This window comes from Lynx canadensis, chromosome X (genome assembly GCF_007474595.2).
Source record: "Lynx canadensis isolate LIC74 chromosome X, mLynCan4.pri.v2, whole genome shotgun sequence".
NCBI classification, from domain to species: Eukaryota; Metazoa; Chordata; class Mammalia; order Carnivora; family Felidae; genus Lynx; species Lynx canadensis.
The window spans coordinates 105001885-105018899 of record NC_044321.2 but is presented as its reverse complement, the minus strand read 5'-3'; the positions used below and the strand labels follow the sequence as shown (position 1 = coordinate 105018899).

Here is a 17015-nt window from a genome sequence, read left to right as displayed (position 1 = left end):
GTATAATCTTGAGGAGCTACATAGAGAATCCCAAACTCTGGAGGAAGAGGAGGACAAATCACTTTCAGGGGTGAGTATGCCTTCTAGAAGGTACATGACAGATGTCGTTTTATCACCTGCTCATTGTTGTTCAGCTTTTCTCCAGTGCCCAGGCCAAAGCAGATTTCCAAACTTCGAGCAGCACAAATTTTAGAAGTGGCTAAGGTTTCTTTTTTTTTTTTTAATTTTTAATGTTTATTTATTTTTGAGAGAGAAAGAGACCGAGCACAAGCAGGGGAGGGGCAGAGAGAGAGGGAGACACAGACTCTGAAGCAGGCTCCAGGCTCTGAGCTGTCAGCACAGAGCCTGATGTGGGGCTCGACCTCACGAACTGTGAAACCATGACCTGCACCAAAGTCAGACGCTCAACCGACTGAGCCACCAGGTGCCCCTAGAAGAGGCTAAGGTTTCTGATGAGCTGACTTTAAAAGCAGAATCCAGTTTCAGGGCATGAAGGGAGAGAATGAAGAAGAAATTGCTAGGGCATTAGATAGCTCTGATCCAAGCAGAGCCCACCTGTGATCATGAATCACATTTACTCTAAATTCATGATGTTAAGTCCCCTTTGGTATATAGGTCTAAGGAGCATGCATGCAGAATCGAACTGAATGGGATCATCAGACCAGGTGCGATGAGTAGAGGTGGGCCAATTGAACTGGGGCTGAATGGAAAAGAATTTTTGAGGGATGTCAGGAGCCTGCCTAGAGCAGGAGTTCCTAAAAGGCCATCACATTTGCACTTAAGCAGGTCAATCTCCAAGCCAATGACTAAGTGCCCTACCCTCTAGTCTCCAAAATACTCCTTGCATTATCAGCCTTTACCCTCCTGTCAGTCATTCTCATTATTTCTGGAGTGTTCTGTTGCCAATCCTTATCATAAAATGACATATTGAGACAAAGGGGAAGAAGCCAGTTAGCAGGAGAGCCTGGTGAAACACTGATCCAGAGAGTAGGAGACAATCTGCATATTAGGGAAAGGAGTAGGTGGCCATGGGGCAGAGAAGCCAGACAACTGAGACACATTATCGTAAGGACTAGAATAGATGGGTGATCAGAAAGACAAACTGAGAAGCAAGCAAAGCCCTCAGAGACGAAACACAGGGCAGGTCTGCCTTGGCTCAAGGCCCAGTGCCATTGCATGTAGGAGGGCTGCATTCTTGTGCACGGTGGACGCTGGCATCCATCATGAGGCTGGGCATGAGTTTTCAAAGCCATAGGATGATGCCACACAGCTTTCACTGCCTCTGGTCAGCAACTTTTTTCTGTAACAACATTATAGTTTTGGAGAGACCAGGTGGCATCGTTATGTGAATGCAGACTCTGAGACTTGGCAGACCTGGGTTCAAATCCGAGTTCTACCGTCTGCTGGCTGTGGAACTCTGGGCAATTTAATTAGCCTGAATTAACTTCTGATAATATCACCTCACAGGCATATTGTGAGAATTAAATGAGATCATGCATTATCAAGTGTGTGTGATAAGAAAGACTTTCAATGAAAAAAGAAATGTGAATTGAATGTATATTTTCTCCCCTCACCCCACCCCCATTGCACAAGCCATGGGAATTAAGCAAAAGTATTTGTGCCTTATTACCCAATTCCTAATCTTCAGGGCAGGGAAGGATTTCCATGCACTGGTCCCAACAATATGAATACATAAAAGGAGCAAGAAATTTCTGAGCCCTGGGTGGCAAATGAAAACGTCTTTGTACTCACCGTGCTCCTCTGGCCTGCATGAAGGCATAACTAAGATGCAACACAATCAGAGCAACCTGCATGTGCCTAGAAGGATCTTTCTTCCTTTTAAAGACCCTTCCTATTTATATGGAAAACAGGAGCAAAGCCTTTCCAAGGATTGCTTTCTCCCTGAAGAGTGTCTGCCCTCTGCTGGGCTTCATGGCCATTGGCATTTGGCATCGCAGAGCAAGCTGCTCTTTCCTGGGTAAGTAGAAACCTTTGTAGTATTACAACCAAATGTCTCTTGGGCAGCAGGCACTGCCAAGCAGCAATATAAACAGGACCCAGTGTTTTAATTGCCTCCTCATATTAACCCTTTAGTTCAATGTATTAGTTTCCTACTGTTGCTGCAACAAATTCCCACAAACCTAGCGCTTAAAACACCACCAACGTAGTATCTTACAGTTCTCGACATTGGAAGTCTGAGATCAGTTTCACATCAAAGTGTCAGCACGCCTGGTTCCTTCCGGAGGCTCTAGGGGAGAATCTGTCTCCTTGCCTTTCCTAGCTTCTAGAGGCCTCTTGCAATTTTTGGCTCATGACCCCTTCCTTGCATCACTCCAACCTTGTGCTTCCATCATCACACCCCTTAATACTGCTTGCTGATCTCCTGCCTCCCTCAAACAAGGACCCTTGGGATTATATCATTGGGCCCACCCATAATATCCAGGATAATCACCCCATCTCAAGATTTTTGCTTAATCCCATCAACAAAGTCCCTTTTGCCGCATAAGGCAAGATATTCACAGGTTCCAGGGATTCAAAAGTGGACATCTTTGGGAGCTATTACTCAGCCTACCACACCCAGGCTTCTGCAACATGGAGTAGAAAAAAGCTATTGGACAAGGAGTGATAAGACTTGGATGCCAATCCCTGCTCTGCCACTGCTTCCTAGCTGGGTAACCTTGGACAGGCCCTTTTGCCTCTCCAAGCCTCAGCATCTTCACTTTTAAGGTGGGGAGAAAATAACACCTATCTCATAAGGTGTTACTTGAATGTCCAAAAAGTTCTGAGCATAGTAACGATCACAGATCAGGCACTCCATCAACATGCTGGAAGGGGATGTTGACAGGGGAGAAAGACAGGACAAGCAGTTAGAAGGCTATAATAGTGCAGATGAAAGATAAGAAAAGTGCTAAAATGGAGAGGCATTAGCAATAATGGAAAGCAGGAGTGGGAAGATAAGTGGAGAGGTATATATGAGTCCAGAGTCATATATTTCCTTGGGCTCACAGTAAAAAAAAAAAAAAAAAATTCTCATTGTCCACAATTACTGGGCTTTACTGACCCAACAAGGGGGAAGGGTCTTCTATTTAATTTGAGCTCAAGCACCTGTGAAAAAACCCAAAGCATAAAAGTGTCAGCATTAAGGTCGAGGTAATAAGATGTGCAAAGGCACAGAGTCACAAACTAGCAAAACAAAAAGGGGGGGGGGGTGGTCTCTATGGTTGATAAGAGGGCAAATTCTTGGTGGCTGTTCCACACAAGCTTCTGGCCTGAGAATTTCCAACACCTGCTGCTTATATGAGCTGTGTGGCCTTGGACAAATAAGTCACCCTCTGCATGCCTTGGTTTGCCCATCTGTAAAATTGGAATATTAATAGTACCTACCTTATAGAATTTTTGTAAGGATTAAAGAATATGTTGTACATTTAGCACGGTACTCAGCATTTTAAAGGCCCCATAAATATTAGCTGGTATCACTGTTGCACAGCGGCTCAGAAGCCCCAGAAGTCTAGGGATGTTTCTTCAAAGTGCCTCCCACTGTAAAAAGGGACTAAAGCCTCAAATACTGCTCCACCCACCCCATTTTGCCCTGCCATTTCTCACCACACACACACACACAACCTCTTTCTACAACTGTAGCACTGGCAGGTAACAAAGTGTAAGCAAAAGCAAGTGTATAACTATGTATATACATAATGTACATGTGTGCACAGAGGCATTTGGCTGTGGTCTGCAAAGGGCCTTTGCAAAGTGGTGCCTGAGCTGAAATGGGGAGAAGGGGGTTGTTATTGAGGAGGTTTTATTTTAAGTTTGTTTGTTTGTTTATTTATTTATTTATTTATTTATTTATTGACAGAGAGGGGGGAGAGAGAGAGAGAGAGAGAGAGAGAGAGAGAGAGAGAGAGAGAGAGAGAGAGAGAATGCCAAACAGGCTCCGCACTGTCAGTGCAGACCCCGATGTGGGGCTCAAACTCACAAAACTGTGAGATCGTGACCTGAGCTCAAGTCGGATGCTTAACCAGGCGCCCCTTTCTTTTGAAATTACATGAACACATCCTCACTGTGAAAATACATAACAAGTCAGTATTCCAAGTAAATTGTGACAGTCGCTTTCCATCCCGGCTTCTCACTCCCCTCCTTAAAGCTATTCACTCTCTGTTAACATGTATTTATGGTGATCTCTGTGCACCTATACACACATAAAGCTGGGGTTTGGGATTTTACTTTTGTAAGTGGGTCCAGATGCTACATACTGATGTGTGACTTATCAGTCAACAATAAGCCTTGGAGGGCTGCATCAGGACATATAAGCCTATCCCATTCTTTTCACACCACTGCGTAATATTTAACAGCAATGGATGTATGGTCTAGTCATTCACAGAGGGATATTAAATGTCACTGCTGCTTTTATCCCTGGGCAAGAAGCAGCTAAATCATACAGGCAGATGGCTGGTCTAGGCACTACAAGTAATCAGGCATCACTTGTCTTGGATATCTTCCTAGAGCTCCTCTCCCAGGGGCCTGGCTCCAAAGGCGGGCTCTTTTGAAGCCTGGCTTCTCCTCCACACTCATTCCAGTTGAAACCTCTGGTCCTTGGTTCCATGCCCTCAGGGTGTACAAAGCACCCCACTGCATCCTTAGCCCACTACAACCAGCATTTAATGCTTTGGTTATGGGATAGTTTGACCAGAGAATAAGCCCTCTCGTCCTTTACCTTCCTCCCCTTTGTCAACCCCAACTTGTTTACCTTGTCAATCAATGCTCCACTCTGGAGACTCTGAGAACCCTCAGACTTAGGACCATAAGGACTAACCACTGGCCTTCCAGGAAGGAACCACATTCTCTGTGGTCTTGACCTCACAGCATGGGCAAAGCCAAAGGACACACAGCTGAGTCTGTGTGGTAGTGTGAGAAAGGGGACAGAAAAAGCCAAGGAGGACACAGAGGTGGGGACAACTAAGAAAGAAGGGAGGGAGCTGAGGAACGGAAGACTCCCAGGGGCCCATCAATAATAGGTTGCATAGGGACTGAAAGACAACGCAATGGGAATAACGATGTTTTGCAGATGTTTTGCACTGCTGCAGGAATTATCTCTAAGGCCTTCCCGACAGGTGAGCATTCAGGCTCTGCTTGCATATTTCCAGTGACAGGGAGCCCACTCTTTTCCAAAGCTTCCTATATTAGTTTAAATCAGCTTGTGGATGCCTAAGGAGATAAGACAGAAAACAAGAGAGTGTTGATGGGTAAAAGAAATAAATGTCTAGGACATGAGCAAAGGAAGATTACACTGAGAAGAGCATCTTTGGGGGATGGAGGGAGAAGATGTGGGCAGCAGAGAACACTGGTATGGTAGGCAGAAAAATGCCCCCCTCCAAAGACGTGCATGTCCTAATCCCCAGAACCTGTGAATATTTTACCCTACACAGGAAAAAGCACTTTGAAAATGTGACATGGGGAGGATATCATTGATTATCCAGGTAGACTCAATATAATCACAAGAGTCCTTAAAAGAGGGAGGCAGGAGGGTCAGAGTCAGAGAAGATGTGACTACAGAAGCAGACGTTGGAATGATGTGTCATGAGCCAAGGAATGCAGGCAGCCTCTAAAAGCTGAAAAAGGCAAGGAAATTATTGTCCCCTAGAGCCTCCCAAAGGAACCCAGCCCTGATAACGCCTTAATTGGAGCCCTGTGAAACCTGTTTCGGACTTCTGACCTCAAGAAGGGTAAAATAATACATCTATGTTGTTTAAGCCACTAAGCTTGTAGCAGTTTGCTACAGCAGCAAAAGTAAACCAACATAACCAGGCACCCGAGACTAGGTGCTGGGAAAGGACACCTTTAATGTGCATACAGATCACCTGGAGATCTTGTTCCAATGCGCACTCTGCTTCAGGAGATCTTGGGAAGGGCCTAAGATTCTGCATTTCTACCAAGCTCACAGGTCCTACCAATGCTCCTGATCTGATACACACTTTGATTAACAAGAGACTAGAAGACACTCGATAAAAGTACCTGTGTAATATTTTATAGTTCATGAAGCCTTTTAATATCCATCATACCTCGTTCTGTCATCCCCACAACCTTGTGACATAGGAATTATTGTCCCCATGGAACACACGAGGAAGCCACAGCTGAGTCAGAGAGGTGAATTCATTTGTCCAAGCAAAATCACAGAGATAGTGTCCTGACTCCAGAGCCTGTGTTTCTGCCAATGAACAGTGGTTCTCACCCCTGGCTGAGTATTATAATCACATGAGGAGCTTTCAAAACTCCGGATGCATAGGTCACACCCCAAACTAATGGTATCAGAATCTCTTGGTGTGTGACCCAAAACATCAGTATTTTTGGTCACCGAGTAACTCCACAGCACGGCTAAGGTTAAGAACCATTTCAAAAAAAAACAAAAAAGAACCATTTCACTAGAGCACTGGTTCTCAAATGGGGTCCCTGAATCAGCATCACCTGGGAACTTGTTAGAAATGCAGATTCTCAGGCCCACCCCAGACATAAATAATCTAAAACTCAGGGTGAGCCTCAAGAATCTGTGTGTTAACAAGCCTTCCAAGGGGTTCTGATGCACTCTCAAGTTTGAGCATGGGCTTCAAAAGGACCATCTTGACTCCTAGACAAGAGCTAGGGAAACTAGAGCACACCTTAGATCCAGGCATAAAATCAGGCCAGGTACTAAGCAACCTGAAGTCAGCTTCCTAATGGAGGTACCAAAGCATAAGAACTGTTCTCAGACTGGCAGCTGGAGTACCAAGTCCCCATGCCACAGCCTTTGTGATCATTTGTAGGAGAGACCTCTGTCAACAGCCCTCTCCGACTGTCAAAACATCCTGGATATAATATTTGCCTCCAACTCTGCACCTTGCTCTCCACTCCCTCACTTAAAACACTAACCTTTCCCATTTGTGCTCTCACCTGAACTGAGTAAATAAGCTTCAAACCACTCTTCTCCCCACCCCTCTCTTCTTGGTATCCAAGAGTAGCAGGCAAAAGGTTGGTTCTAATGTACCCGAACAAATGGATATACAACTTAAAATAGGAGTGACCTACACAGCGGCGGCCCTGCCTGAGCCCATCTCACCTGCCTCGGCAACACTGCCACCCTTCAGCCTAACACGATCCACAGTAGAAATGGAAAATTCCACAACCAAATATTACAGCAGACACTTTCCAGAATGCAGCTCACCTCCTCTTCTCCTGTCCCAGAGAGACCTCGGGGCTACAGGATCAAGAAAGGCAAGGCTGGCAACCACGACTTCTGACCAGAGACACGTTTTCAGTGAGTATACCCAACAAACAGAAGTTTTAGGGAGTGGGTTCTGGTCGAAACTGAATTAACAACTGTTAACAATTACCTGCTTTCATTTTCCTGCCTTTCTGAATCAGCCAAGATCTGAGGGATGAAAAAGAGGGGGATGGCACCCCCTATTTTAGAGAATTAGACTCTGAGGTGTTAGGAAGCAAAAGATAAATAGCTTAAATGCGTGGTAGCTCCCCTGAAAGTATGCTGGGCCTTGAAATAGTCTGCCCACCCTCACTTCCCACTTCAACTGATTATGATCATCTTGCTTGATTGAAAGCAGTAATAGTAGTAACTGAGAATTTGTTATTAAGCAAATACTTAATTAAGCTGAGATCAGTTGTTAAGCTAGTACTTGAAGCTTGGGAAAAGAAGAAGTAGGAGTTTAATATCAAGCTATGGAGGAGGAAAAAGTGTGATTAGAGTCAATTATATCTTCTGCCAGACAGGAGATCAGATGAATGCCCCAGGCCCTCCAAAGAAAGTCCTTGAAGCATCAATGGAGGAAGAGAGCCTGACGAGACAGTATGCACAGGTACTTGGGAGTTGTCTAGTAACTTGGTAGTTGGAGGGGGAGGCACTAGCACAGCGGCCAGGGGGAGGGCTACACAGGGATTGCTGCCTTCAGAGAGCTGGAGAGGCAATAGGCTGAGGACTGAAAGAGAAAGGGTGAGTGATTCTCAGTGATCAGCAGGATCTGAAAGATGGCAAGCTGCCCGTCGTGGCCAGATCTCTGATGCCCCTCTGAACCCAGCCCTTTCTCTCCCAGCCCGTGAGAATTTGAGCTGGAGAGCCAGAATGCCCTGGTAAGTGGAAATCCTGCAACTTCAAGACATGGAGTCATCTTTTCCATTTGGAGTGACTCTTGCTGTCCTGGCCTCCCTCATTATTGCTGCCAATGCACTAGTGGCTGTGGCTGTGCTGTTGCTGATCCACAAGAATGATGGTGTTGGTCTCTGCTTCACCTTGAATCTGGCTGTAGCCGACACCTTGCTTGGTGTGGCCATCTCTGGCCTAGTCACAGACCAGCTCTCCAGCCCACCTCGGCCCACACAGAAGACCCTATGCAGCCTTCGGATGGCATTTGTTACTTCTTCCGCAGCTGCCTCTGTCCTCACAGTCATGCTGATTGCCTTTGACAGGTACCTTGCCATCAAGCAGCCCCTCCGCTACTTCCAGATAATGAACGGGCTCATGGCTGGGTCCTGCATTGCCGGGCTGTGGTTGGTGTCTTACCTTATTGGCTTCCTCCCACTTGGAGTCCCCATATTTCAGCAGACTACCTACCAGGGTCCCTGCAGCTTCTTCGCTGTGTTTCACCCACGCTTTGTGCTGACCCTCTCCTGCGTTGGCTTCTTCCCAGCCCTGCTCCTCTTTGTCTTCTTCTACTGTGATATGCTCAAGATTGCCTCCATGCACAGCCAGCAGATCCGAAAGATGGAACAAGCAGGAGCCATGGCCGGAGCATACCGGCCTCCTCGGACTCCCAGCGACTTCAAGGCTGTCCGCACTGTGGCTGTTCTCATTGGGAGCTTCACTCTGTCCTGGACCCCATTCCTTATCACTGGCATTGTGCAGGTGGCCTGCCAGAAGTGCTACCTCTACCTGGTGCTGGAACAGTACCTGTGGCTGCTCGGTGTGGGCAACTCCCTGCTCAACCCACTCATCTATGCCTACTGGCAGAAGGAGGTGCGGCAGCAGCTCTACCAGATGGCCCTGGGAGTGAAGAAAGGGCTCACCTCATTCCTTCTTCTTCTCTCAGCCAGGGATGGTGGCCCAGAGGGGCCCAGGGAAAGTTCCTGTCCTATCACCACTATCTCCCACTCACAGCTTCATGGCGAAGATGGTAAGGGCAGAGAAGTTTCAAAGTGACTTCTCCCTCTCCTCTCTGGGCCCCAACTAGGAAATCAAAGCTAGGGGAATGAAAGTGCTTGCTTCAGACAGTTGACTGCCCCACCCCAGACTGAGAGGAACTGAGGTAGGGTGCTGACTTTCTTCTATAACCAATTTCCTCATTTGCAAATCTCCATTCCTCCCTATGCTTCTTTTGCAATTAATCTGTCTCTCCTATACAGGTAGGTAGAAAGAAATGTACTACTGAAATAATGCTAAAAAATCAAATCCTATTCCTGAATACACTACAGCAGCAGTATCCAACATAAATATAATGCAGGTCACATATAATTTTAAATGTTCTAGTAACCACATTTAAAAGGTTTAAAAAAGGCAATGTTAATGTTTCCTTTAACCCAGTATATCTAAAACATACTTTCAATATGTAATCAATATAAAAATTACTGCACTGTTTTTTTCATGCTAAATCTTTGCATCTGGTGTGTGTTTTACCTTTCAGAACCTCTAAATCCAAACTAGCCATATTTCAAATGCTCAACAGCCACATATGGCTAGTAGCTACCATATTGGACAGCACAGCACTAGAGACATGAGGTTGTTCCCCTCAACTCTTTACTATAGTGATGGCTTTGGTAAAGTGAGGAGTCCTGCCCTCCCTGATGTAAATCAGACATTTTAAGTAGTGAGTTTGCCTGAAATGTAGGAACCTGAATTAGATTCTACAGCTTGTCTTCTCTCACACTTCATGGAGTTCAAAACACTGTTTCTTTGGAAATAGCCAATCTTGTGGTTATTTCTGCTACGACCCCTCCCATTCTACCACTAACTCTGTGGTGCCCCTTCCCCTCAGTTGGCTTATGGTCACTTGTAGCTACTTGATGAGAATGCTGAACCACAAATTCTGAGACCCTAGAAGTGAAGGAGGTGGAAAAAGGGTTAGGTACCAAGAAAGGCACTGCCAAGCTCTTAAACACTCTTAAATCTGCATTTTCCTAAGAAACTCAGTCACATAAGGGGATACCTCCAACATGTCCCAGGAGACCAGCTGAGGAACAGGTGTCTCATCTTGCTTTCTGTGGGTACAAAAAAAATGGCTGTTGGCAGCCAGGAATTATGGCGAGCCTCCCTCTGGGCAACGCTGGCAGCAGAAATTCGAGAACAGACTGGGAAAGAAACCCAGGAATTATGCTCAGTCTTCCTGAGCTTTCTTGTAACACTTTCCTCAATCTCCTGGTCTCCACAGCGGATTCTTAGAAATTTGTCTCTTGAGGTCCTAAACTAGATTAACTCCCTAGAAAGCTGCTGAGTGGACAACCAAAGAAGGCAAGAAGAAACCAATACAGTATGGATTAAATTTTAATTTGGTGCCAAAACAACCATGGAAGGTTAACCCTTTGATATCTCTAAAATGATGGCCTGAGGATGCATTTGAGTCCAATGTGTAAAGGCTAATTCCAAGAGGCCCATGAACTTTTTCATTCACATCTGAAACTAAAATGTTCCAAACCAGGATGGAATCCGGCTATCCTCCTCTCCACAGGATGGCGCCACACCATGATGTTTTGCACTTGGGTTTTAATTTCCCTTCAGTCTTAGACTACCTCCCAGCTTGTATTCCTCAGTTGTTTGGAGGTGAATGTTCATCCCTTTCCACTTCTATACACTTGAAAATTCCCTTCTTCCTATTTTCACCCTCTACCTTCAGCACAAATGGCCTGTTTCTCGCTGATCTATTCTAATACACACCAACCCTCCTTTGCTAGACTATTTTGTGCAGTTGCTCTGTTTACCACAGTGGCCCAGAGGAGGACCATGCTTGCCTTCACCAGAGCAGGCTTTATGTTCCTACAACTGAAGAACTTTTTGGCTCTCAAGTGAATGATGGAACCCCAAGTGCCTTGAAGTGCTGAGCACGCAGCAAGTACCACTTATGCCAGCAATAGGCACCCTCTTGGATTGGGTTATGAGTTACTGGGAGCTACGTAAAACACAAACAGTGATGGGGTTTGGGGACAAAATGGGAAGCAGGCTCAAATCAATGCCCTCCTTACTGGTGGTCCAAAGCTTAACTTCCTGGCCTTGCTGCAAAGGACTGATCTTGCCAAGGTAACACAAGCAAAGTGGAATGAAAATTATAGGAAAAAGGAACTGAGGAGAAGCTAAGTGAATGCTGTGGTATTAGGCTCAGTCTAAAAAAACTCTGCTATTCCTGGGAGGCAGTATATTCAGTGGAAATCACAAACTTTGAAGTCCAATAGACCAGTGTCCAAATTACCATTCAGTTGTTTAACTGTCAAAGCTACAGCTTCCTCATTTGTAAAACTGGGGTAATAATGCCTACCTTATATTGTTTTCAAAAGGATTAGCTCAAATAATGTATAGGAAAAACGTCTAGTAAATGACAGCACATGGTTAGTGCTCAAATAATGTTCTCTTCCTCATACTTAAAAATCCTAAAGAATAAAATATCCAGCTGGCCAATTTAAAGGAGTCTGTCATATCTGTAGATATAATGGCCTCCAGGACAAAGACAGTTAGGCTCCAAACTGTGAATTCCTCAACCCATGAATGTTTCTGAAAACAAGTGGTGAGAGACAACTCAGGTTGAAAGAGACAAACAGTAAATCTCAGGATCAAGGGACAGCAAATACAAACAAGGCCCTATTATCATACATTTGGATTTAAGAGTAACCGCAATTAAGAACACTGTGTTTAATAAGCCACCAAGAGCAGAGATACAGAATAATATGCAAAAAGTCTAATGGCTTTCTTTGACACAGGCTCTGGCACAGATACGGGCATGCACTGAAGAGGAAACATTTAGATTTCATTCATACATCCAATGGTGTCTCCTGATGGCCTTGCAGAGAAGCCAGATCCTGTTCAGCAATTTGATCAAAATAGCCAAAAGAAATTAACACCGTGTAGGACAGAATGTAGATCAATCGGTCCCATTTATAATTTCCATAAAGAGCTTGTGAATTTGTTATAAAAACTGTGACATGACTAAGTGTTCTACTAATTCTTTGGGTAACTAACATTATTCATAGTACAAATGTTTCAGAGAGGACTACTCACAAGAACATAAGAACACACAGCCCTCTGTATAGGGGAATTGTGAGTGGTGTCACAAGTGTTAGAGGCAGGTTGCCCTTATCTACCAAACTCTCTTGCTTGTCTAATAAGTCCAAGTCTGAGAGTTGGCCAGCCAGAGTTAGCCTTAGTATATCTTCTCCTCATATGGAAAAGTATTTAGTGGTTCAAATGGAAAATGAACTTGTGACTTTGATGTCATTCATACTTGCTCAGTCATTGGTCAAACTGAATAGAGACCAATGAAAACAGCAGGCACAAGAGATACTTCAAGGACACACATAGAACAAGAGGAGACATGGTGTTGATAGCTGGGCAACAAGAGCAGCAATGGACCCAAGGCCAGACTACAACTCCTTGGCTGCCATCAGCCACTCATTTATTTTGTGACTCCTTCAGTAACTCCCATGCCATCCTTCAAACTGCTGACTGGTCTGGAATCTTCTCCTTTTAATTAACAAACCTTCATTTTTTATTTCAGCAGTCATATAAACTCAGTAATGGTACTTACAAGTGTCAACTGTCCTTCATTCATTCATTTGTCCATCTATCTACCTACTCCACAAACATTTTTTGAGAGCTAGGTGCTGAAATTGCCCCAGGTTTGCTGGGATTTCTTTCAGAGATCTATAATGATGTATCAATGAGGTTCTTTTCTGATTATAAAAACAATTTTTGTTCATTTCAGAAAAAATTTTAAATACATAAAATCATAAATGTACCCATAATTGTACCATCCAGAGATGATCACTGTTATTCTTCATCTGTTTTCTTCACTTTATATTGTGCATATTTTCCTTTGTCATAAAGTTTTCTTCAAAAACATGACTTGTAACGGTTTCATGTTATTTCATCATGAGTATATAATGTTTTAACCATTTCCCTATAGTTGTACATTTGTTATTTCCAATGTCTCACTGTTTTAATACCACTATAAATACCTTTGTGTATAAATCTTTGACACGTCTAGGGCGCCTGGGTGGTTCAGTCGGTCGAGTACCCGTGTCTTGATTTTGGCTCAGGTCAGGACCTCCTGGTTCGTGAGACTGAGCCCCATGTCAGGCTCCGCACTGACAGCATGGAGCCTGCTTGGGATTCTCTCTCTCTCCCTCTCTATCTGCCCCTCCCCTGCTCTCTGTCTCAAAATAAAATTTTAAAAAATAAATCTTTGGCACATCTGTTTAATTCCTTAGGATAAATTCTACAAAGAAGCATTACTAGGTCAAGAAGCATTAAACATTTATAAGAATTTTGATTCACGTTTTTGCTGGCATTTCTCAAAGTGTAATGTTTCCCTAGGGTATTTGCTAAAAGAGGTCAAGAATGAGCTATAAATGAACAGACCACACTGATATGAAGATCTCAAAGCAATAAAAGTTGCTTCCTGAAAGCATAAACCGTACTAAGGGGTTTACCAGTTGTTTTCTTAAAAAAAAAAGGAACCCTCTTCATATGTCCTACTGCTAGAGTTAATCTGTAAATTTACAAATCTGGACTAATGGGACACAGCAGATTAAGAACACCTCTCACAGTACAACTGCATCATCAATATGGTACCGTCTAATATCCAGGTATTTCAGTGTTTTCACTCTTCAAGTTTTCAGAGGTAGTTGTGTTGTGCAACACCATAAAATGCTACGTAGGCATGAGAACATGAAAACATTATCACATGGAGCCAAGAGACCAGTCCTGATGCAGTTGAAGCCTTGAAGCCATAGTTTTGCAGTGTTGCTGAAAGGGAAACGTGCTCCACCTAATGGATCATCCCTGCAGGGTAAAGTACATGAGAGCTTAACATGCTACTACCCAACCATATGTTCACTGGATTTACAAGCTGTTGGGACCATAATCACCCACTGGGCTCAAAAAGCCCTCTCATGAGGAGCCCTAGAAACCACCAATGCAGCTGCTAAGGGTCTCAGAGTCTGTTTTAATGCAGTTCCTTGTTCTTTAAAATGCCTGCTACACAACGGGACAGGCAGGATCCATTTGCTCCAGCGCACTGGAGGAGACTAAAGTCATGTATGACCAAGAGGCTGAGGAAGGTCTCTTTATTTGTTTAGGTTTCGTTTTATTTGGTGCATGTTGCCCAACAATCCCATGATTGAATCAGATTTCCTATTTACTCTAATAAATCCATATCAGTTCCAGTTCTGTCTCAGTTGTGTTGACATTAAGGCACTAAAAAGCTGATAAACACTCTGAGATAACAGTCATTGGCCCAGTAAAATGCCATTCAGTCTTACAAAATTGTTCATTGTGCTTTTACCACTCATAATATTTTTGCAGATTTGCCCACTGAGCCATTCAACAAATACTAAAGCACTTCCTATAGACAAGCAAACTGGTACCCTGTCATTTCAGAAGTGGTTCCCAGAAATGATAGCTGAATGACTATGGGGTTATTTCAAATGAGAAAAAGATTCATAATCCCAAATTCAAACTACCACTTTAAGATTGCCAGGTCCCTTAGTAATCTTATACAATGATGCATTAAATTGTTTTTATTTACTAAATAAATGGGAAAGACAAGTATGCATAGTGTTTATAGTGAGTTGGGCACAGCCCAAAATACAACTGAATTCTGATGCTGAAAAAGTGAATAGAGAGAAGAAACATCCTTTAGTGAAATCTCAGGAATTCATACAAAGTAGCCACTCTTAGAAAATATTTGTTTTTTAAACAAAGCAATTTTTAAAATTGCTTTTTAAAAAGCAATTTTATGGAGCACCTTGGGTGGCTCAGTCGGTTGGGTGTGCAACTCTTGATTTCAGCTCAGGTCAGGATCTCACAGTTCCTGGTTCAAGCCCAGCGTCAGGCTCTGCACTGAGAGCACAGAGCCTGCCTGGGGTCCATCTCTCTCTCTCTCTCTGCCCTCCCCTGCTCGTTCACTCTCCCTCTCTCTCAAAATAAATAAATAAAACTTTTTTTAAAAGCTATTTTATGACTTTAAAACTTACATGCAATACCCTCACTGGGCTTGGCTAACAAAAATATTACCCCTTAAATGATATGCTTTAGGGGCGCCTGGGTGGCGCAGTCGGTTAAGCGTCCGACTTCAGCCAGGTCACGATCTCGCGGTCCGTGAGTTCGAGCCCCGCGTCGGGCTCTGGGCTGATGGCTCAGAGCCTGGAGCCTGTTTCCGATTCTGTGTCTCCCTCTCTCTCTGCTCCTCCCCCGTTCATGCTCTGTCTCTCTCTGTCCCAAAAATAAATAAACGTTGAAAAAAAAATAAAAAAAAAATAAATGATATGCTTTAGTGAATAGAAAAGAACTATTTATAATCAGGTTCTTAGTTGAATTGTTCCTCCCATAAATTTTTTTATAAGCCTGACAACACACTTGTTTGCACTGGAGGAGAGAGGGAGAGAAGTCTAGCTCCACATCCAAATTATTCTATTTTAAACTAGTGGCATCTGTTTTAATAATTCCAAGTTCTTTAATAAATAGTATAACATACAACAAAAACAAGTTCCTGTGTGTATGGTGAACTGTGCTCACTTAGACTGGAAGAAGAAGGGGTGGGCTAGTGATTAAGGAGGTTATGGAGAAGAAAGGCTAACAGAGAAAATAGGGGGAAGAAGTAGAAAGTGGAGAATAAGAGGAAAATTATATATTTGTACTCACAGGTCTCCAGGAAAATAAAGTCAGTGTTACAGTTAAGTGTCAAAGAGTGACCAACCACAACAACTATTGACCTTCTTTCTCCCAGGGTGTTATAAAGATAGGGGAATTAATGAAATCAATACTCTTTACTGCTCACCTGCCATAAACTTTAAGTGACCTTGGACAAGGCTGAGTCCATACACCCCTAGCATAATGATTATAAGCATGGGCTCATGAGCCAGACTGCCTGGGTTAGAATCCTGGGTCAGCCATTTCCTAGGAACAAAGTATTCCACCTTTCTGTGCCTCAGCTTCTCATTTGAAAAATAAGAATAGTATCTACCTCCTAGAGTGGTTGAAAGAATGTAAACAGTTTTATAAACACAATACACTTAGAACAGTATCTGATACATAATAAAAGCCATAAGTATTAACTATTATCATCTGGGTTGCCTCATGCTCTAGCCTCTTAAAAAAAAAAAGGAAAGAAAAACAGTGAAAGTTTTTTCATCTTATAGCCTACAAATTTTGATCATTTTATCCCTTCAAACCTGGGGTTTCCTGCTCAGAAATGTCTGTTGTTTGATCTTCAGATGGCCGGTAATATGATGGATTTGCTCATTCTAATTTTTTTTAATGTTTATTTACTTTTGAGAGAGAGAGTGAGAGAGACATAGCATGAGTGGGGGAGGGGCAGAGAGAGAGGGAGACACAGAATTTGAAACAGGCTCCAGGCTCCCAGCTGTCAGCATAGAGCCCCACATGGGGCTCAAACTCATGAACCACGAGATCATGACCTGAGCCAAAGTTGGACGCTTAACCAACTGAGCCACCCGGGCACCCTGGATTTGTTCATTCTAAAGGAAAAACATCCATGTGACCTTCTGGAGTTAATATGAATCAATCTTTATTTTGTTACCAAACAGCTTCATTGAAATTCCTCACTAGCCATCCTAATCAAGCTAAACCACATGCTGGGTGGGCTTTTTTAAGTTTTATTGAGATATAATTTATATAGCATAAAGATCACCTATTCAAATCATACAATTCAATGTTTCTTAGTATATTTACAGAGTTATGCAACCATCAACCATAATCTATTTTTAGAACATGCTCATCCCAAAATGAAACCTTATACCCATTAGCAGACCTC

General features: G+C 43.5%; 2 protein-coding genes across 2 annotated transcripts in view; one reads left to right on the top strand and one right to left on the bottom strand.

Annotated features, from left to right (window-relative positions):
* The window catches only part of SLC25A14 (solute carrier family 25 member 14), a 58969-nt gene that overhangs the window by 6205 nt on the left and 35749 nt on the right, over window positions 1-17015 (bottom strand). The window lies entirely within an intron of this gene.
* On the top strand, window positions 8144-9181 carry GPR119 (G protein-coupled receptor 119). Its single transcript, XM_030305070.1, has one exon. The coding sequence runs from the start codon at window positions 8144-8146 to the stop codon at window positions 9179-9181; it is 1038 nt and encodes a 345-aa protein (XP_030160930.1).

What these genes read in the sequence shown, in the direction of transcription:
- GPR119 (XM_030305070.1), top strand. Translation starts at nt 8,144, where the DNA reads ATGGAGTCATCTTTTCCATTTGGAGTGACTCTTGCTGTCCTGGCCTCC.